This window comes from Heterodontus francisci, unplaced genomic scaffold (assembly GCF_036365525.1).
Source record: "Heterodontus francisci isolate sHetFra1 unplaced genomic scaffold, sHetFra1.hap1 HAP1_SCAFFOLD_93, whole genome shotgun sequence".
In the NCBI taxonomy this organism is placed as follows: Eukaryota; Metazoa; Chordata; class Chondrichthyes; order Heterodontiformes; family Heterodontidae; genus Heterodontus; species Heterodontus francisci.
In genome coordinates, this window is record NW_027140438.1 from 5,762,961 (window position 1) to 5,786,398 (window position 23,438).

General features: G+C 43.1%; 1 protein-coding gene across 1 annotated transcript in view; it reads left to right on the forward strand.

Annotated features, from left to right (window-relative positions):
- LOC137359809 (scavenger receptor cysteine-rich type 1 protein M130-like) overlaps nucleotides 1–13,063 on the forward strand; it is a 28,259-nt gene extending 15,196 nt beyond the window's left edge. Inside the window, exons 6-12 of the mRNA XM_068025507.1 lie at nucleotides 2,123–2,437; nucleotides 4,767–5,073; nucleotides 9,811–9,844; nucleotides 10,267–10,351; nucleotides 10,631–10,699; nucleotides 12,402–12,443; nucleotides 12,840–13,063. Of these exons, the coding sequence (XP_067881608.1) occupies nucleotides 2,123–2,437; nucleotides 4,767–5,073; nucleotides 9,811–9,844; nucleotides 10,267–10,351; nucleotides 10,631–10,699; nucleotides 12,402–12,443; nucleotides 12,840–13,063 (1,076 nt within the window). The remainder of the gene's footprint in view (nucleotides 1–2,122; nucleotides 2,438–4,766; nucleotides 5,074–9,810; nucleotides 9,845–10,266; nucleotides 10,352–10,630; nucleotides 10,700–12,401; nucleotides 12,444–12,839) is intronic.
- The last annotated feature ends 10,375 nt before the right edge of the window (nucleotides 13,064–23,438 follow it).

A 23,438-nucleotide genomic window follows, 5' to 3' on the forward strand; every position in this document is an offset into this window, starting at 1 on the left:
GCACACACCATCCTAATTTGGAACTATATAACCGGTCCTTCACTGTCGCTGGGTCAAATCCTGGAAGTCCCTTGCTAACAGTACTGTGAGTGTACTGAAAGCGCATGCACTGCAGTGGTACAAGAAGGCGGCTCACCACCATCTTTGCAAGGGCAGTTCGGGATTGGTAATAAATGCTGTCCGAGCCCGAAATTCCCACCCCCTGTGAAAGAATAAAAAATACCTCCTTTTACCCCTCTGCACCGAATTCTTACTCTGAGCAAACTCTAACTTCCCACTATGTTCATAATGTATTCAGTTAACATTGCAATCTTTGTTTACACTCTGCCTTACCAGAAGTCTAAATATAGAATCATAGAAAATAGGAGTAGGCGTAGGCCAGACAGCCCTTTGGAGCCTGCTCCGCCATTCAAAAAAAGTAATGGCCTATCATCTAATTCAGTACTCTGTTCCCGTTTTTCCCCATATCACTTGATTCTTTTTGTATTAAGAAAGATATCTATCGCCTTCTTGAATATATTTAGAGATCTGTCATCCACTGCCTTCTGTGGTAGAGAATTCCACAGGTTCACCACCTTCTGAGTGAAGACATTTCTCCTCATCTCGGTTCTAAATAGCATACTCCATATCCGGAGACTGTGACCCGTGGTTTTGGACTCTCCAGCCATCGGGAACATCCTCCCTGCATGTAGCCTGTAGCATGTAGTACTGTTCGAGTTTTATAGGTTTCTCTGAGATCCTCTCTCATTCTTCTAAACTCTAGTGAATATAGTCCGAGTCGATCCAATCACTCTTCATACGTGAATCCTGCCATCCCAGGAATTAGCCTTGTAAATCTACTTTGCACACTCTTAATGGCAAGGGCATCCTTCCTCAGATAAGGAGACCAAAACTGCACACAATGCTCTCGGTGTGGTCTCACCAAAGCCCTGTATAGGTGCAGTAACATCTTGCTCCTTTACTCAAATCATCTTGCAATGACGTCCAATATTATATGCTTTTTGAGGCACATTCGAGATACAACAGTCCAGACAGTTTCCAGCTGACAGTAATTACCCGAGTTCGCACAATCACAGCTGATTGACAGCTTACTGCTAACCTGACTTACCCTGTTAACTGCGAACAATGAACTGCCTTGCAGTTTGGTTTTTAATTCCAAGCGAATTGCTAAATGTTACGGCTAGATTTAAGTCTTAGCCACTAATTACCAAATTCCAAACTTCCCACTCTGCTGACAACACATGCAGCTAAAGGTACAGTCTATGCTTGCACACTTTGCCTTAACTCTACCTTACTGCATTGCAGAAGAACATTCCCCATGCAGGCAATTGCAGTTCAAGAGGACGGTCCTGACACCGGTTTCAAGGGCAAATAGAGTTGAGCAATAACTGCCACCTCTGCCAGAGATGTCCACATCCGCATAAAGAAAAGCAGCTCCGAAATGGGCTTGTTTTGTATTTGTTCTCCAGATCTTCTATCGCTCATCTATCAAACCCCTTAACCATTTTAAACACATCAACTAGATAAGCTGTAATCCTTCTAAACTAAATCTATTACAAACAAAGTTTATGCAACTTATCTTCATAATGTACCGTTTAAAGCATTGTTGCCATTCTAGTGACACTGTCCTGAACAACCTCCACAGCCAATGGTTTTGTGAAGTGCCGTGCCCAAACGTGACAACAGATACAACTGAATCATCACATCCTTCATCGTTTACATTCCAAAATCCAAGAGATAAAGACCAACAATCGATTAGCGTTTGCAAGAAGAGCTGTTAATTTTTGAGTGTTCAGCCAACTTCTTAAAGAGGTCCTGTAGTAATTATTGTGATGAAATACACAGACCTGAAACATAACTCTCTTGCTCTCTCCACAGATGCTGCTAGCCCTGCTCAGTATTTCCAATATTTTCTGTTTTATTTCAGGTTTCCAACATCTGCAGTATTTTGCTTTTGTGTTGCTGTGGTAATTCTAATTGTTTTTTGATAGATAATTTGTGTAAAGTATGGATAGATAATCGTGTACATAAGATTCAACTTTTATACCCATTTTCTATTTTGCTGTTTCTATGCAGAGGATGATTTATAAATTATTTGGATTTGGATTCGTTTCCAATACAGGGAAACATGGACCTCGATTGGTTGATGGGACGAACAGATGCTCTGGCCGGGTGGAGGTGCTGCATGGAGACCAGTGGGGGACGCTGAGTGACATGTACTTTGATCTGGAAGACGCCAACGTGGTCTGTGAGCACTTGCAGTGTGGGACAGTAACCTCAATCCCGGGAGGAGCTCACTTTGGGAAGGGAGCCGGTCCAGTGTGGAAGGAAAGTTACAGGTGTCGGCGGAATGAGACGCGATTGTGGGATTGTCCTGTTTCATCCTGGGAACAGTTTAGCTGCTCCCATGAAAATGATGCCAGTGTCATCTGTACGGGTGAGTCATCTCAGTCAATTGAACTGAAATACACCAACTGTTCTGCTGTCAAGCATCATTAACTATTTCCACAGGTCGCTGATTCACTAGTTTTGCTGATCCCATGCTTCCTTCGACTCTAAGATTCTGAGATGTGTTTGTCGGTTTATTGGTCTGAATTAAATTACAAATGAATCAAAGAGCTTCACTCCAGTAAACATTGAATACATACAATGTCTCGTGATTAGTACTTATCGCTCATATAATATCTCTTTTGTGGTAAATCTAGGGCATTATTCAAGGGCTATAGAATCAGCAATTTGCTCCCAGGACCACTGCCATAGAATGGAAATTTTGCTCGAGCATTGAAACTGTTATCAATGTTGGCCGTTCAAATATGAATTATCATGGAATTCTCTGCAAAGATCAGCTGTGCAATAGAAAAAACTGTGAACTTGTTTCCAACTAAATAGCATGAGATAAATTTTAATTTCCATTCCATTAAGGGCAATAAAATGATAGTGAGTGAAGTAACTCGTTATTTCACCAATATGCCATGTCTTTGATTATTTCACAAACTTGATGTAAATTACAATTCTCCCAGTTATCCATCAACCAGCGCCCTCTTATAACAGATTATCTGCTCAGTTAACTGATCGCTGTCCGTTTGACATTGCTCAACGCAAATTGCTCCCACGTTTCACAATTTAAAATATAGGTAATAAAAACAGTAAGTGCTGAAAATACTCAGAAGTTCTGGCAGCATCTGCGGTGCAAGAAACAGAATCAACCTTACAGTTTGCAGATCTTTCATCAGAACTTAGAGATTTAACAGTTTTTAAAGAAAGGGGAAAGCAAGGAAAGAACGAAAGGAACAATCTGTGATATGGTGGAAGGCAGGAAGAATTAAATGGTAAATGGGACAATGCAAGGCAGAAAGAGATAGGAATGGGCCAAGTGAAAAACACATTTCGAGAGGAGCTGCAAATTGGAAGGCAAGACATCGTCCAAAAAAGGGGAGGGAATCTTTCCTGAAATTGCTGAATTCAGTGTTCATTCCAAAAGCCTGTAAAGAGTCTAGTGGAAAGAGGAAGTGCTGTTTCTCAAACTTATGTTAATCTTCATTGGAACTGTGTCGGAGAAAGAGGAGAGAGATGTCAGAGTGGGAGCAGAATAAATAATGAAAAGGACAGGCAACTGGAAGCTAAAGGTAAAGCTTGCAGACTGAACAAAGGTGTTGTGCAAAGTAAGCACTCAATTATGTTTGGTGTCCCAATGTAAAGCAGACGGTATCATGATCAGTCAATACAGTGAATACAGTATACTAAAGAGAAGGCAGTACAAGAAAATCGCTGTTTCACTTGGAAGCAGTATTTGGCGGCTTGGATGGTGAGAAAGGTGGAGGTAACAGGACAGTGGCTGCACCTCCTGCGCATTCATGGGAAGGTCCTGGGGGAAGGGGTGCTGAGAATGATTGAAGAGTGAATCAGAGTGCCACAGAGCGAATGGTCCCTTCAGAATGTTAAACGTGGAGGGAAGGGGAAGATGTGCTTTGTAGTGGCACCACATTAAAGGTGGTGGAAATGGTGGAAGATGATCTGTTGAATATGGAAGCTGATGGAGTGGAAGATGAGGAGAATCAGAATCCTATCATTATTCCGGGAGGGGGAAAGGGTGAAAGCAGACGTTTGGGGAATGGAATGGACGTGCTTGAGGGCCCTGTCAACCATGGTGGGTGGATGAGGAGGTGAGGAGAGTCCTCGGTTGAGGAAAAAGGAATACATATCTGGAACCACTGGTATGGAAGTTTGCATCACCAGACATTGCAGATGGAGCAAGTGAAAAAATGTGATAGAGTCATTCGAAGAATTGGGGTGTGAGGAAGCATAGACAAGGTAACTGTGAGAGTCACTGGGTTTACTCTTTATATTAGTTAATAACCTATCCCCAGAAGCAGAGACAGAGATGTTGAGGAAGAGAATGGAAGAGTTGAAGATGGACCATGTGAATATAAGGAGGTTAAACTGGAAGAAAAGTTGATGATATTTTCAAGTACAGGGCGAGAGCTGGAATATCAGTGCATGTGGACAGGAGGACGGCCTTCAGTCCCTCGGCTATCACCTACAGTTCATTTTACCCTCTGTCCCCAGTTCAGCAACCGTAAGCTACTCGGTACGTCTCTAAAATGTATTTACAGAGAAAAGGTAATGGTGAAAATGATCTTTCAACAAGCCTTCTGAACAATGATGACAGGAATAGTAACCATTAATATTAATGACTTTTCGGGTGGCAGTAAATTCTGAGATATTTTGCTTCAGTTTCACCATTCTCAATCTGTTTCATGTTGTAGATGAAAATTGGTCACTAAGTCTGACTAACGGGGGAAGCTGGTGTGATGGGAGAGTGGAGATTTACTACAATGGCAGCTGGGGGAGATTGCAGGATAGACACTGGACCCTGAATGATGCCAATGTAGTCTGTACACAGCTGGGTTGTGGTGAAGCGACAGCCGCTTATAACTATTCAAAGGACGGAGAGAGTGAAGGACCCATCTGGGTGAATGATGTCCAGTGTGAAGGAAACGAATTGCAGCTCCAGAACTGCATCTTATTCACATTGAATTCGTCTCTCACTGACAGTATGGATGTAGGGGTCCTGTGTTCTGGTAAGCAAATTCTTCACTGCTTTTACAAAAACATAAAAGTGAAATGTCTAATCTGCTGAGAAAAGTGATAATATCGGTTACTTGTTCCTGGGTTTCTCAAAGCAGTAATTTCACTCGAGGAGAGTCGGAGAGGATGGTGGGCGGTCGGGGAGCTGGGGTGGTGTACAGAGAGAGAGGACACGGACACAATTAAACAGCAAGAACGTTTGTATTACAGAAATTTCAATTAACACATACATCACAAGGGGTTTAACAGGAATGTAAACGGAGAGAAAACTGACACAGAGCCAAACAAAGAGATGTTAGAGTGGGTGACGAAATGTTTAGTCAGATGAAAGCAAAATACTGCGGATTCTGGAATTCTGAAACAAAAACAAGAAATCCTGGATTCACTCAGCAGGTCTGGCAGCATCTGTGGCAAGAGAAGCAGAGTTAACGTTTTGGGTCAGTGACCAGAAACGTTAACTCTGCTTCTCCTTTCCACAGATGCCGACAGACCTGCTGAGTGATTCCAGCATTTCTTGTTATTGTTCTTAGTCAGATGGTTGGATTTGAAGAGCCGGAGACACGGAAATATTTCTGGTGGAAATTCAGATCTGGGGGTTAGATGGTTAAAGGCAAAACTGAAAGTTGTGGGCAATTGAAGTGGGTGAAGTGCAACAAGCTGTATTCAGAAAAAAGCAGAGCTCCTGAAATGATTCAGGCTGGAGATGGTTATACTGATGCAGGGGGAGAGCATGAAGGTGTCTGAACATGAAGATCATATTTGGAAACTCTGGGTATTGATCGCAGGGAAACCAGTAGATCGTCGAGTGCCATGGCGTTCCTGAGAGGGGCTTCATGTAGGGAAGGCAACAAAACTTTGGATGAGCTGATGTTTCTGGAGGATGCAAGATGGGTGATCGCCCAGGAGAACATTGAAATATTCGATTCTGCAGGCAACAAAGCATGGGTGAGCATTTCAGCAGCAGATGGGCTGAGGCAGGAAGGGAGGTGAATGATGATAGAGGTGAAAGATAACGGCCTTATGAGAAAGAGAATACGGAATTGGATTCTCAGCTGTGGTATCAAATCCGGCGCCAAGCTTGCAATCAGTTCGACTGTATAGTATATAAGTGGAGGTAGCTGTGTGGGAGTTGGTCTGGTGCTAGTTTCATTAGATTGTGTATAGAAGTAGACAGATGTTTTGGACTAGACACTTTAAAGTTTCATTGTGTGGCATGTTAATGCATGCATGTGTTCTGGGGATGTTGCATTATGCAGAGTGTAGTTTAGTTTTGTTTAGTTTAGAGATACAACACTGAAACAGGCCCTTCGGCCCACCGAGACTGTGCCGACCATCAACCACCCATTTATAATAATCCTGCACTAATCCCATATTCCTACCACATCCCCATCTGTCCCTATATTTCCCTACCACGGCTAGGGGCAATTTATAATGGTCAATTTACCTGCCAACCTGCAAGTCCTTTGGCTTGAGTGTGGGCAGATGTTTTCGGGTTGTTCCAATGAACATTTATTTGCATACGACATGTGGAACTTACAACATATGAGATAGTTAATGATTCAGATTTGATACCGATTGGTTACAGTAAGCATTTTCTTCGGACACTGCGGAAATCAATACATTCCAGCGTTTCACGTCAGAAGTTTACAGTGCTGAATGGTTATTACACACTCAGTCACTGGACAGAGTCGAGTATGTCATCTTGTTCTTCAGTTAGGTAGATGTTAAGCTCCACCCAACATTTATGCCCACCTACAGAAGCCATGTGTCTTCTCCTTGTCTTCTACTTCTGTATCTGATGGGTCACATTGCTGATGTTTATTCTCCAAAGTGCCTGACGCAATTAGTCCAATCATATTTGTCCAGTCCAGATTAAATACTGGTTTCTGTTCAGCCGGGAGGTCTGCACATCGACAGTTCAATTGCCCGTAGGCGCTTCCTGATCCTGTCCAACATTTTGCAGAGAGATCCTGTTTTCTTCCCTCTTTGGTCCGGTCCAACAGTCATATATTGATAGAATTAGTCGTTTAGTTCATTGATTTTTTACAGACAATCGCAATTGCTAATGTGCCTCACATGTTTCGTTTGCTCATTTAACATAATTGCAGCAGTCTGTCTGGACAGACAGGTCTGCATCTTCTCTGTTCAGACATGCGGTTTATGTATCTAAAATTACTCAAATATATTCCTTGTCAAAGACAGAGTCCCATCCTTTCAAAGGTAAGTGATTCTCTTATGCAATTAATATTAAATTGATTTATGATAATGTTAATAATGTTATAATCAACACAACCCTAGAACGTAGTTCCACACGAAGATACTGCATATTGCAAGGCTGATGTTTAAGGGTAGGACTTGTGGACCTTACATTCTCCAATATGAAGTGGAGTAATAAAGTAATCATGAAGTAATAAATAGCATGGATTAAACTGCTGGTCTTGCCAGTGACACCAACATTCCCTGAAATAATTGAAAAACAGAAAGGCACGGTGACATGTGGGGAACTATCTGGTAATATAATCCTGAATGTATCAGTCGCATAAAGCATCATTGGGTCCTCTTCATCTTCACTAAATCCTCCTGTTTGACAAAGATTATCCAGGAAGCCAAAGAAAACGCACAGCAAATATTCTCCATCATAAATCTTCCTCCTGAACCACTCCCCTGCCTCATCCACCCTGAACTCCTAAAATAATTGAGAGGAGCTCATAGACTTTTTGTCACAAAGTTCAAAAACATCCGTTCAGTCACCTCCCTTTCTTCCCCAACCCATCAGGCCTAACTTCCTATCAGTTCCCACCCCCATCCCATACGATCACCCTGAATTCACATTTCTTGTTTCTCTCCTAGAATCCTTCACTCTCTCTCTGAACCTGTGCTGTTGATGGTATCCACATTTTGCTGTCTACACCTTATTTCTATTAAACTACTGAACACAAACATTCCCTTCCTGGGTTCCATATTAGCTGGCAATATTAACGATTCTCTTTCTCTCTCTCTCTCTCTCTACATTTTCAGGCTCCTCTCCATCAAATCAGCAGTCATCACACCTCTCCTCAGAAAGGAACCATTGACCACCTGTCCATGCAGGTTACTGCCCAGCTCCAACTGATCGTACCTCGCCAAAGTCCTTGAATGTGTTGTTGCCTCCCAAATCCATGCTCATCTTATATGAAGCTGCATGTTTCAATTACGCAAATCAATTTTCTATCCACACCACAGGCCGAAAACAAATGACATCCGAAGTGATTGTGACAAATATAAACGATTCCACCTCCTCTTTCTTGACTTGTCTCAAATTTTTATATGATTGATCATGAAATACTTGTCCAATTCCTCCCCATTAACACACGGCTGGGTGGGACTGCACTCAGCTGGTTCTAGTATTATCTGTACAGTCATGGTCAGAAAGTTGCCAGCAATGGTTTCTCTTCCTGCTTCTGCAAAGTCACCTATAGTGTCACCAGAGGATCGATCCTTTGACACTTCATTACTCATTTACATGCTGCCTTTCAGCGATATCCGCAAACAAAGCCTCAGTTTCCACATGTATCTCACTGTATCCAACTCTACCTCACATTCAACACTCTTGAGCCCTCCAATGCCTGTACACTGTGAGAATTCCAGGCTGACATTCAGTACTGCATCAGCAGAAAATTCCTGCAACTCAGTATTGAAAAGATAGAAACCATCAGTCCCCATCGCATGTTTCCTTGCTGCCAACTCCATTTCTCGCCATGCCAACTGTCTGTCACTCAGCCAGACAGCTTGTAATCTTGGTGTTATATTTGACCCCAGGGTGATCCTCCTATCAAATCTCCATATCCTCATTAACACTGTCTATTTTCACCTCCATGACATCACCCGCATTTGCCCTTATCTCGTCTTGTCGATAGCGTTGTTCCCTCCAGACTCGATGATGCTCATGCAATCCTGGCTGGCTTCACTAGTTACAACCTCTGTAAGCTCCGCTGTCTCGACCATTTGCCACTCAGGCATCTGCCCTCTGCCCACTGACCTACTTTGCCCAGCAACGAGAGGTTTTAAAATTCTCATCCTTGTTTTCAAATCCCTTCCTGGCCTCACAGCTCCTGTCTTTGCAATCGGCTCCAGACTGGCAGCTCCCAGTTCTGGCTTCTTGAGCATTCCTGGTTTTAATTGTGCACCATTGGCGGCCGTGCCTTTATTTGCGAAGGTCACATGCTCTAGAATTACTTGCTTAAATATCCCTGCCTGTCAACCAGTCTTTCCTGCTTTAAGACGTTCCATAAAAACTAACTCTTTGACTTAGCTTTTGGTCATCTGACCTAATATATTTTTCGGTGCTCTGTGTTAAAATGTCTTTGATATCACTCCTGTATCGCGCCTTGGGATGTTTAATTACGTTAATGGCGCTAGATAAATGCAAGTCACTTTTAATTGAAGATGAGGGAAATAGGAGATGGCAGTAAATGTCTGACCAAGATAACAAATTAGGGTAACATACATGGACAAGAAACAGATACAGTTATATAACATGAGTATAAATTAACTGTGAATCGTGTGAGTGATTGCCTGTTTGACACCGTACACAGCGTTCAAAACATTAAAGGGGAACTGGAGATCAGAACTTGTCAAAGCCAGATGTAATAGCATATCTGAAACATTGCCGTTCTTTACATTCTATGTAAGAAGTAAGTGTAAACAGATATTCTGTTGTATAGTTTTATTTACCTGTCACAGGTGCTTTTCACGTTCATTTTTTGAGCTGGTGATGGTAAAATCAGTTGTATTGAGTGATGATGTGAATGTCTATTGAAAGTATAATCCTCATGTACTGTTATCCAACAGACCACGTGCAGTTAAGGCTGTCTGACGGTGGAAGCCCATGTACTGGCCGAGTGGAGATTTATTACAATGGGACTTGGGGCTCAGTTTGTGATGATTCCTGGGATCTGGCGGACGCTGACGTGGTTTGCAAACAGCTGGGTTGTGGAAAGGCATTGGACCTGGCACTTCCTGCATCTTGTGGACCAGGCTCAGGGCCAGTTTGGTTGGATGAACTGACGTGTTCCGGTAACGAATCATTTCTCTGGGAATGTCCCTCAGCATCGTGGGGTCACCACGACTGTTCTCATAAAGAAGATGTGAGGATCATGTGTTCAGGTGAAGGTGCTTCCATGTGCCCATTTTCCGTAGTGTTGTGCACGCGGTTTCACAGGGAAGATATGGCTTCGAATTGCATACAATGGACAGCACGGAATCTGGCCATTCGGACTAACTGGTCAATGTGGTGTTTACGTTGCCCACGAGTATCACCCCACATCATTGCACCTAACCCTCTTTGCATATCCTCCTGCTTCTTTCTGCCTCATGTACCTGTATAGCTTTACCTTAAAGGCATCAGTGCAAATCACCTCAGCAATTGCATGTGTTCGGAATTCAAAATTCAAACCACTCCCTAGGTAAAAAAACAAACCAATTCTCCTGAATTTCTTATTAGATTTATTCGTGATTATCCTATATTTATGATCACTAACTTCGTTCTCTGTCACTTTCGAAGTGATTAGTGCCTCTGTATCCCGAGATCTCTTTGCTGATCGACATCATTTTGACTCTTATTTTGCAAGAAGTACGTGGCCTCTTTATTCTTCCTGTCAACACTGAGCACCTTAGACTTATCTCTATTCAACTTATTTGGCAATTGTATGCCCATTCGGCCCGTTTATTAACGTATTCCCGTATTTTGTCTCTGTCTTTCTTAGTGTTAACTATATCCCCAAATTGCTGTCATCTTAAATTTTGAAATTAAGTCTCCCTTGTCTAAATCCAAATCGCTCATGTAAATGTTGAGCAGCAGTGATCCCAGCCCTGTGGAACACCACTTCCCAACTTCCACCATTCTGGGTTACCACATTGTACCCGGACGGTGTGCTTTGTAGCTGGTTTCCTATCATTCTTCCACTGATCTCTTGACTTCACAGGCTCTGACCTCAGTCATGATCCTTGTCAGAGGCCTTCTGAAAAAAAAACATGCATATTACATCGACTGCATTATCCCTGTTATCTTTCTGTAACTTCTTCAAAGAATTCAATAACGTTGTTTGTCTTTTCTGTTGTGAAATCCGTGTTGATTATTCTTGATTACTTTATGGGCTGTCAGTGTTTTTCTATCGCTTTTCTGAAATAATTACTGGAAATCAGTGAACACAACCGGTGCAGCATGTGTTGAGCTGTGCAGTATGAACATACAACGAGTTATCAATCTAACTATCTGGATATTTCTTGTGTCATTGACAGAGCACAAAGAGCTGCGGCTGGTGAATGGGAAGCATCGCTGTGAGGGGAGAGTGGAAGTGTTCTACAATGGCACCTGGGGAACAGTGTGCTCGGATACACTTGTTGAACGTGTTGCAGAAGTGATCTGTAAACAATTACAGTGCGGTCCTCTCAGTTCGATCGATTATTATGTTCAGTCATTCGGAGAAGGATCCGGACCCATTTGGCTCGATGGGATGGAATGTATTTCACACGAATCGTTCCTTTGGCAATGTCAAACAGAACCGTGGGGTAAACACAACTGTGAACACAGGGAGGATGCTGGTGTTGTTTGTTCAGGTAACACAACAAACCTCTAAATGTGCGAGTGTCATTTCAAACATTGGTGTGTGATACAGTCAGCATGTTTCTCTTCTCAACAGAAGCAAAAGTAACTGAGGAGCAGCCCCACAGATCAAAGGACTGCATTCGAGAATATGATTGTAAACGTGGGCTTTCACCAGGTGCTACTTCCTCTTTATTATACCAACTATCTGACATGTACTACTTTCTTATACTACATCAATAATAACCATTGATTCTCTTTGCCAGATTCTGGACATTGGTTGCGCCTGTTTGGAGGTAACACCAACTGCTCCGGGAGAGTTGAGATATTGTGCAATAACAGCTGGGGCACGGTGTGTGATGATTCCTGGGATCTGGCCGATGCCAATGTTGTCTGCAGACAGCTGGATTGTGGTCACGCTCTTTTGGCCCCAGGAGGAGCTACTTTTTCCCAGGGTGACGGTGTTATCTGGCTGGATGAGGTGAAATGCACTGGAAGCGAATCGTCTCTGGCCGACTGTCCTTCTTCATCGCCGGCTCAGTCTGACTGTGATCACAAGGAAGATGCCAGTGTGATTTGTTCCGGTGAGGGTGGCAGGGTTTGGAGAGTGGGGTTAGGGTGCCTTGTTTTGTTAAATTGACTCATTAGTTCGGAAATTAAGAACAATTTTTATCGTTTAAATGGAAAGTGCTGAAATCCTCCTGAACGTTTTGTACAATATATTCCACAGGACTCGATGTGCCTCCGATTGTTTACCCGTCCTCATCTGCAGGTACTTACCATTATTAGTATTCCAGCTAGCGTTCGGGTTTGAATTAGTTGAATTGGTACTTTTGTCATTTCCTCAAGATACTATAAGCATGTGCTCACTGACTGGAAAAAAATTTTCCTCACCGCATATTTCAAATGGTCCGGTTGAAAATCCGCTAATCCCAGTTTCTGACTGTACCTGAACTGTCCTGTACTGATCAGAAACATGGGGGCACTGTCTCTGTAATTTAGATTGGCTCACACTTTCCTCTGGTGCAATGTGCACCACACATACTGGGGAATGTTCAGCCCAACTCATTGCCCGGAAGCAGTGGATCTAATTATTAAATACTTATATAAATATTTTATCATGCAAGACGGACTGTGTCTGTATTAAAGCTTTCTTGTTGTCATCAAGAACAGGGATATAAAACAACTTCCATCCTAATTGCGGTCTGCTTCGGAGTCCTGCTAATCTGTGTGTTCATCTCGCTGATGGTGGTTATACAGAAAAAGTCAATCAGAAGAGGTGAGGCTCATATCTTACCGCGGATCCAACAGAAAATCCCAGATATTGTGTCACATACTGCCAAACTTCTCGTTCATTGCAGCTTTCTATGGACCGTCAAGTGGCCTTGTTAGAAACACATTGTAATTTTTTTTGCTGGTTTTCTCAATTCAACGTGCTCGCAATTAGTGAAAGGTGACATTTAAACTGGAGAGTAATTTCAAGTGTCCACATTCACTGTGAGAGTTCATCACATAATACATGAAACTCTGGAAGAATTTACTTATTGTAACAATGGATCAGGAAATTTGATTGGAATTTCTGGGCTGTGCATTCAGCTATTTATTTGACTGTTAAATCTTCCTTCATCCATTGGGTATCAATTCCAGCCCTTCAGATTCTGGCTCTGGGCATCCAATCTCGAGCTGTCTAACCGGGTCTGCCTGTTATTTTGACAAATGAAATTTGTATAGGACCTTCTGCATTCACCAGCGGTGATTCTACATTCCAAAACAACGCTTCCACTCATATTTCACCCAACTAACACACTCCTGATTTATTATAAGAAATGGGCCTCTTAATAAAAAACACTTTCCATAATAACATAGAGTTCTTATAGAAATAGCTCTCTCTCTTACTCAGAAAGATTTGAAAGCTCGGACAGCTTCGGCCTGTTATCTCTGCCGAGGACCCGACTAGAACAGGCTCTGAAACAAGACAGTCCAAAAGCTGATACGATCAAGCTTTCTAACCTCACTAGACTGGCAGTAGTTTACAAACGAACACAAGCAGCAGATCAGGTCATCGAGTCATAGAGTAATAGAGTTATACAGCACAGAAACTAGCCCTTCAGCCCATTGTGCATGTGCCGGCCATCAAGCACTTATCTATTCTATTCCCATTTTCCAGCACTCGGCCCTTAGCCTTGTATGCTATGGTGTTTCGCGTGCTCATCTAAACACCTTAAATGTTGTGAGGGTTCCTGCCTCCACCATCTCTTCAGGCAGTGTGTTCCAGACTCCACATCCTCTGGGTGAATATTTTTTTCCTCAAATCCCCACTAAACTTCCTGCCCCTTATGTTAAATCCATGTCCCCAGGCAACTGACCCCTCTGCTAAAGGAAAACGTTTCTTCCTATCTATCCTATCAATGCCCTTCGTAATTTAGTAAAGTTCAATCAGGTCTCCCCTCAGCCTTCTCTGCGCTCAAGAATACAACCCTAGCCTATCCAGTCTCTGTACAGAACTGAAATGCTCCAGCCCAGGCAACAGCCTGGTGAATCTCCTCAGCATCCTCTCCCGTGCAATCACATCAATCCTATCGTGTGGTGCCCAGAACTGTACACAGTACTCCAGCTGTGGCCTAACTAGCATTTCATGGAGCTCCATCATAGTCTTCCTGCTCTCATATGCTATGCCTCGGCTAATAAAGGCAAGTATCCCATATGTCCTTCCTCACCACCTTATCTCCCTGTGCTTCTGCCTTCAGTGATCTATGAACAAGTCCACCAAGGTCCCACTGACCTTCTGGACTCCCTAGTGTCCTACCATCCATTGTATATTCCCTTGCCTTGAATGTCCTCCCAAAATGCATCACCTCACACTTCTCAGGATTAAATTCCATTTGCTCGGACCCCATCCATCTTACCAGCACATCTATTTCGTCCTGTAATATAAGGCGTTCCTCCTCACTGTCTACGACATCAGCAATTTTCGTGTTATCTGCAAACTTACTGATCATACCTCCTGTATTTACATCTAAAGGTACAGTGCAAACAGCAAGAGTCTCAGCATCGATTCCTGTAGTACACCACAGGTCACTGGCTTCCACTCGCAAAAACAACTTTTGGCCACCACCCTCTGCCTCCTGCCACTAGGCCAATTTTGCATCCACTTTGTCAAATTGCTCTGGATCCCATGGTCTCTTATCTTCAAAAAGGAAACAGTGAGAGCTCAGAGCCAGCATGTTCCCCTAGCCTTGAAGAGTAGGACCAACAAGTCCAGGAGACCCTGGATGTCAAGGGATTTAGAGGATTGTATAAGGAACAAAAAGGAGTTTAATGGCAGAATCAGTGAGCTGAAAATAGTGGAGGCCCTAGAGGAGTATAGGAAGTGTAGGGGGTATTTAAAAAAGTCATTAGAAGAGCGAAGAGGGGACATGCAAAAACACTGGGGGAGCAAGATGAAGGACAATCCCAAGTCTTTTTGAAGTATATTCAGGGCAAGAGGATAAGATTACCACCGATTAGTGGCCATCAGTGTGTGGAGTCGGAGGATGTAGATTAGGCTTTAAATGATTATTTTTCATCTGTATTCACCATGGAGACGACCCATGTAGGTGTAGAGATCAGGGAATGGGATTGTGATATACTTGAACAAATTATAATTGAAAGGTAGGAAGTATTAGCTGTTTTAGTTGGCTTAAAATGGATAAATCCCCAGACCCAGATGAGATGTGACCCAGGCTGCTATGTGAGATAAGGGAGGAGATAGCAGGGGCTTTGCCACACATTTTCAAATCCTCTCTGGTACAGGAGATGTATCAGAGGACTGAAGGACAGTGAATGTGGTACCATTATTCAAGAAGGGTAGCAGGGATAAACCAGGTAATTACAGGCAGATGAATCTAACATCAGTGGTAGGGAAAGTATTGGGAAAAATTCAGAAGAACAGGATTAATCTCCACTTGGAGAGGCAGGCATTAATCGGGGATAGTAGCATGGCTTTGTCAGGGGAGATCGTTTCTGACAAACTTGATTGAACATTTCCTCAGTGAACACATTTGTCCCCAGTCTGCTGCAGGTGAACATATGAGTATGTAGAAAAATAGACACAAAGACATATACACAAATACGGACAATAAAACTACTCCGCATTCACAATACCTGGCTTTATCTCTTTACTATCACAATCTCTGCCATTTTGGAAGTGTTCGCAGATAATTTACTGTTAAACGCTCATGGGTTGCAACTAAACTTTAATCTCCCCACCATCCACCTGACAGGTTCTGTCACTAGCGGCAAGGGTTCACTGGCTGGTTTGTACCAAGCAATTTATGAAGAGATTGGGAATATTCCACCTGGCAAGGATTCCTATCAGATCCGGCGTTCAGGTCTGTATTTTATATTTCATACCGAATTTTCACTAGACAAATACCCCATTTTAATAGTCAGGTTACTGACTGAACACTGTCAGAAATCTGCTCACTATCACCATGTGAAGGAGCCCTGTCACAGTGCGAGTGTGTCTTTCTGTGTGTATAGTAAGATGAGCAATGGGTTTGGGAAGATTCCCACCCGCCGCTAATGCTGAAAGAACGTGATTTCTATTTGTTTATAACTATCATGTCATTTCATTCCATTTAAACTAGACCATAAATAATCACTGCTCTCAGAAGGAGATAGTCACATTGACTCAGATTTTATTTTTCTAGGTGACTGGAATTCTGGATCAGAAACACTTTCCCATCGGGAATTCCTTACCTGAAATCGGTGGTTTGCACCAAGAAACTTATTCTAACACCTTGTATTCTGAAGTTTAACATGAAATCTACAAATTCTGCTTCATGATACTGGGGCAGCAACACCACCATACCGATATAAGTTCTGTCCTGAACTATATTTGCAGGGCGATTTAACCATTGAGATAAATTACTCAGTTTACAACAAAACACACAAAGACGATTTCCCTGGCAGCTAAGATAACGGAGAATCATAAAAGATTCGAGAAGTATATTAAGAGTAAAAGCGTAACTAGGGAGTGAGTCGGTCCCCTTAAGGATCACTGTGGGAATCGATGTGTGGAGACATGGGAAATGGGCGCGGTCTTAAATGAATACATTAGTTTGTATTTACCGTGCAGAAGGTTATGGAAGCTAGTGAGTTCAAGGGAGAGAACAGATATCCTGGAGCATATCAACATTACAAAGGAGGAGGTGTTGGCGGTTTTGAAGCGCATTAAGGTGGATAAATCTCCAGGGCCTGACCAGGTGTATCCTAGGATGCTATAGGAAGCAAAGGAGGAGATTGCTGGGGCACTGGCAGATATTTTTATGTCATTGTTAGCCACAGGTGAGGTATCGGAAGACTGGAGGATGGCTAACGTTGTGCCTTTATTTAAGAAGGGAAGCAGGGATAAGCCAGCGAACTACAGGCTGGTGAGCCTTACATCATTGGTGGGATTCTGAGAGACAGGATTTACAAGCATTTGGAAAGGCAAGGTTTGATTAGGGATAGTCAGCATGGCTTTGTGCGTGGGAAATCATGTCTCACGTATTTGATTGAGGTTTTTGAGGAGGTGACCAAGAGGATTGACGAGGGCAGGGCGGTGGACGATATCTACATGGACTTTGGCAAGGCCTTTGACAAGGTCCTGCATGGTAGGTTGCTCCTAAAGGTTCAAACACATGGGATCCAGGGAGAGGTAGCCAATTGGATACAATATTGGCATAATGATAGGAGGCAGAGGGTAGTGGTGGAGGGTTGTTTTTCAGATCAGAGGCCGGTTACAACAGGATGTAGATCAACTGGAAAAGTGGGCAAGGGATTGGCAAATTGAATTTAACGCAGACAAGTGCGAAGTGATGCATTTTGGGAAGTTAAACCAGGGCAGGACATATACAGTGAATGGCAGGGCCGTGGGAGTGTTGCTGAGCAGAAAGACCTTGGGGTGCAAGTACATAGTTCCCTGAAAGTGGCAACACAGGTAGACAGGGTGGTGAAGAAGGCATATGGCATGCTTGCCTTCATTGGCCGAGCCATTGAGTACAAGATGTGGGACGTCATGTTTCAGTGGTACATAGCGTTGGTTCGGCCGCACTAGGTGTACTGTGTGCAGTTCTGGTCGCCAGACTACAGGAAAGATGTGATTAAGCTGGAGAGGGTGCAGAAAAGATTCACAAGGATGTTAGCTGGTTTGGAGGACTTGAGTTAGAAAGAGAGATTGGATAGGCTGGGTCTGTTTTCCCTGGACGAAGGAGGCTGAGAAGGGACATGATAGAGGTATGTTAAATTATGAGACGTATAGATAGGATAGTTAGCCAGAGTCTGTTTCCCATGTTAAGGGTGACTAAAACTAGACGGCATAGATTTAAGGTGAGAGGGAGGAGGTTTAAAGGGGATCAAAGGGGTAAATGTTTCACACAAAGAATAGTGGGTATCTGGAATTAGCTGCCTGAGGAGATGGTGGAGACAGGAAAAGTAGCAACATTTAAGAGGCATCTGGACAGGTACTTGAATGAGCAATGCATGTAGGGATATGGAATTAATGCAGGAAGGTGGGATTAGTATAGATATTCGTTATGGTCGACATGGACGCGATGGGCCGAAGGGCCTGTTTCTATGCTGTACGACTCTATGACTTTCAGAACAAATCCGTTATTAGCCTCCTTGCACTCTTTTCTGCCCCATTATCCGGGGTGGGGTTCAGTTTTGGAGCCAACATCGGCCATTTGAGACTCTAAAATGGAAAGAGATGGGGACAGGGTGGAGGGATTCTGTATTAAGAAACTGTGCTAACTGACTATTTTTTCACTGTTGTTTCTGCGCTGATGTCTGAAATCTGAACGACCAGCTGTACTGTGTATTGTTTTAACTGCTCGCTGTGTGAGCCAACATTATTGGTCCATCCCAAGATGCTCCTGAACCACTGCAGTCCCTGTGATGAATGTTCCACAATCGTGTCAGATACAAAGTCCCAGTACATTGTCATCAGATGATGACGGTTTATTGTTATTTGCTCGAACGTCCCACTCAATCTCTCCAATAACCATCCATGTTTGTGTTTAACAGTTACTGATTCCATTCAGTCCCTCAATCAGATTGAATATTACACCAGTCACAGTTTGGGTGACACGGATCCTGGATCAGAAAATTCTGAAGGGAACTCCTCCAGTATTCAGGTTGGGTACATTTTTACTTGTTATCATCAGGCTTTTTAATCCATCACGCTGTCTGCTATCTAAAATTAACAATGAAATATATCAGAACTTACTCGCTGTAAAATGATGCTGCTGAAGACATGGAGATTTGCTGATTGATTTTAGTTTTAAAAAATGTAGAAATAATTTGGATTTCTACAAAATCATCCCGATTGCACCCAGTAGTATAATGGAATTAAACTTTCAGTTCATGATGTTTTCTGGCACTGTTGTCTGGGCAGTGAAATGTGAAATTTGTGTGCATGTTGGATAGGTGATTCAACGGGATACATGTGACTTTAATACGGAGGGCAGAATTTTATTACACATTGGCTGCAGATTGGGAGGGAAATTGCCACTGGATAGCGGTGCAAAGGAAGCTCGACATCTTTACACTGTTAGGTGATATTCCCAGAGTCGGCAGAGCTGGTGGGTGGAGGCTGCACTATAAGGCTCTGGGCAGATAACTGAGCCTATAAAACAGGAAATTCATGGCAATTTTCCAAACTATTCACAAATTAGTGAAAGGCGGGCGACAACAACAGCTTTCAGAGACTCGCCATCGACACGGAGGCGGAAGCTCAGAGGAAGGTCAGTTTTGGCTGTGAAAAGCATTGTGGCACTGGAGGGAGGGCGAGAGATACTGAATCACGTTATTGGCAATCTGGAGGCTGACCGATCTTGGCGATCACAACAGAAGTATTCAGGATGAGCATCCTCTCCGACTTGCAACATATGTATGCAAAGTGAAAAGAGTGGAGGCATTGAGAAATGAGTGCAACAATTTACAATAGATGTCATCCACTCCTGTTTTGAGGTCTCCCATTGTGGAGGAGCATCAGAGATGGAGAGAACTGTAGTCCGCGAGATTTGGGCTGCAGCACCCAGAGAGGGACAAGGATCATGACGCTGGAAGAGAGGGTGGGCGAGCAGGTCTCACAGTAGCACGCAAGCAGCTTCTTGAGTGCAGAAGATGCGACCCATCAGAGAGGGTTTACCATCAGAGTCTCTGCTTCCTGCAAATGTCAGAACAGCAGTGTCACTGAAGATTGTGCCTCTCCAGGGAGGCGGTCACTGAGCTGTGCACTATGATGGAGGAGGATCTGAACCAATGAGTGGGGGCACCCCTTCCCCAAATATATTTTCATCTTTTCTGACATTTGAGGCCGTCAGCTTAATGTTAGGCACTGCACTCACCTTGCCATACTACATCAGGGCATTGATCCTGTTTCTGCACTGAAACCTCTTACATGGGACCACGTCACGGCTGGTTACCTCCTGCTCAATCTCCTGCCATGCCGCCGCCCTCCCCACCTGCCTAGCTGGCCTCCTCCTCCCGTCCCGATGAAAAAGCGCTTCCCTCCTTGCCTTTCTGTCTGAAGGAGCACTTCCATGGAGGCATGCGAAAACCTGGGCGCCACCCTTGCTCTGGCTGCTGCCATCTGCCAAACATGCAGGTTGCCAGTCTCCCAACCAATGTCCTACTTTGCCGTTCCTTTCAGTCGATTGCAGGCTGCATTTTAAACATAGCATGAGCGATGACTTACCTGTCGTGACACGACAAGTTCCCACCATTCGCCAGCCTCTAATCTCACTGTAGTTGAAGATCACAGTCTACCCTGGCCGGCCCGTGTATACTGACGTCTAATAATATAATTCTAAGCATTCAGTGTTACCATTTATTTTCAGTGAAAATCATTATTTCCTCTCAGGTCTGGTTCCCGCTGATTATGATGACGTTGATATTGGAGCCATTGACACTCAGGATGGGCACTTTTTGCTGGACAGTGGTCCTGATGATCTCTTCACACTGACAAGTGCCGGCGGTGATCTCTCCACTCTTGGTGAGTTAAACTCCCACAGTCACCAGCTGATCCATTTTATCTGCTATCACCCAGCGGTAAAAAAAAAACAACGCGGTGAATGGAGCTGGAAAACATTCAGAGGCCACCAAATTCCAGTCCCCTCTACGTTATTGACACATATATAGATAACCCGCACTGAACCCGCTTTCAGTCCAGTCATTAATCCATAATCTTTGTCTCCACAGTATACAGCTCTCAAACCCGAACTGATCCCGCTTCCAGTCCAATCATGAATCCATCATCTTTCTCTCTCCAGTATACACCTCTCAGACCCGCACCGTTCCCGCTTTCAGTCCAATCACTAATGCATAATTTTTCCCTCCACAGCATACAGCTCTCAGACCCGCACTGATACCGCTTTGCTGGTTCCCTCCAGTCCTGAAAACAATGAGGATGTTCACTGTGACACGTTCACAATAGCAGACATTCCACTAACAATGGGCAGTGACTGTGTGGTTCAACATCTTACATCTCCATCACACCGGTAAGATGAATGCTTTATTATTTGTTCCATGTATTTGTGCTGACACGGCAGTCCCGGCTGTTTCCGATATTAATATGATAATTAATGGTGTTTTCAATGGTCAGTGATTCCAAAGTATCAGAAGAGAACATTTTCTGTACTTACTAAAGATATAGGAGGCTTATTGAAGCAGAAATATTCTGAGGAGATCAGATACGGTATTTGATGTATTTGTTTGATGGGTAACATTGCTGTAAATCTCTCAAGTCGTTTTTGTTGTCTTTTCAGGTAAAAGTCAGCCTCAAATCCTGTGAATGATGTCTGGAGGCGAATCTGTGTTAAATCTGAGGGAATGGCATGAATTTTTCCAACAGTGTGAACATGATGAATGTGCTTTGCTTTACTATATAAACATCACTTTATTTTAATTAACTATCATTTTACTTTGTGTTGAAATAACTAGATTTGGCTTTTCTCCATATTTTGTTTGAAGGTGTGTGTTTTCTGTTTAATTAAAATACACAACAGAATTGATATCGGATCATTTCTCTGTCTATACAAATAGTGAGATATATTACTCCACATTTAATTACCAGCACTGTTACAGAGATGAAAATCATTGCTGATTAATAAAGAGTTTATGTAATGTTCGTTTTGTAACCGATTCACTTTTCCATAGCCTGTTAAAAAAAGGTTCAGAACACGTCAGGTGACAAATAAATTGTCTGTCTCTTTAATCTGCATTTATTGTATCTGCTTCCTCCATCGCCATCTACTCGATGTGGACAAATTACTGCAGTTTATAATGTAAGTGCTGATGTACAATAGGAATAACCTTAAAAATAATTTTTAAAAGCATTTATTCAATGTAGCAGTTGGAATTTGTGCCTTTGTCAATATCAAAAACTCTTTTATGTTTCAAGTGCTAAATAAACACCAATTCCTAGATACAATACAATGTTCTTTTACTGTGCTACACTCTCCCAGAGGATGGCGTCAGAGTAGGAGAATCTGGTCAGAAATCCATGCGTTTTTGCCGTCAATTTTAAACATTTCAGTGAGTTATCAGCAGAGCGCAATTGTTACTCTGTCGGGAGAGCAGCAACACCATGCATTACTCTCCAGAAAATTGTGATTTTTCTGACTCGTTGGCTTACTGAAATACCCGTATCAACCAGCAGACGAAGACCATCATTTGAATTGAAAACGAATCATGCTGGAAATACTTAACAGCTAAGATATCATCTGTGGCGAGAGCTTTGAATGTTAATGTGATTTCTTCAGAAATATATATTAGTCAACATTTATTACTTTTAGCAAATACAGAACCAGGGAAAAAGGGGGACTTGAGAGAGTAAAATAGTGAAGGTTTGTGTTAAGATGGAGGCAATTGTGATGAAATGAATCCTGCCCCACTTTACTCTTTGTTATCAATGTCCCTGTGATCTGCAGCAATTCATTCTCCCCACCCTGACGTTGTCATTAAACCTGCAGACTATGGAATCGCTGTTGATGTTTTCTGAAAAGACCTCTACCTTGGGGAGCCTAAACACGAACTCTCTGACATATCGCTCCACCTCACCCAGACCATGACCACAACACTGTACATCATGTCATCCTTTCCCATACTATCATTGAACTCATTTCCTCTTGAGATCTTCACCCCGTGCCTGTAACCGCGCACAGACCCATCTAAATCCTGCAAACATCCACAAACAAGACTACCTCGATAGACTCAACATTTCAATCTGTTCCTTTCCGATGGAGCTTAACTCTTTCCATTGCACTTTCTCCCCTTGTCTTCTGCTGTCGCCAACCACGGTTTTAACTACTCTGGTGTCCTGGCCAGCAATGTTTCCTTTTCGCCATGGACATCCAGTCCAACACTGTAAACAGGACATGTAGACTCCCTCAACTCCATCCCTCCCCAGGCCGTCCAACCACTCTACATTTACATCTCCCACCAAGATGTTCATTCCCTTTAAACTTCTCTTTCTCTCTCCAGAGCATATAATTCTGCTGAAACTCTATCACTCACCAGGAAGATCAATCCCTTTAAAACCCAATCCATTCAAGAAATTCGGATCCCTACTACTCCATCCCTCATCAGGACGGCCATACCCTCAACACTTCTGTCACTAACCAGGATGTTCAAACCATCGACAAGTTAGCCCATTCAAAATATTCAGTTCTCTACTTTACCATCCCATACCGGGATGTCCAGTCGCTTTACAATCCATCTTCTACCAGGATGTACCTTCCAC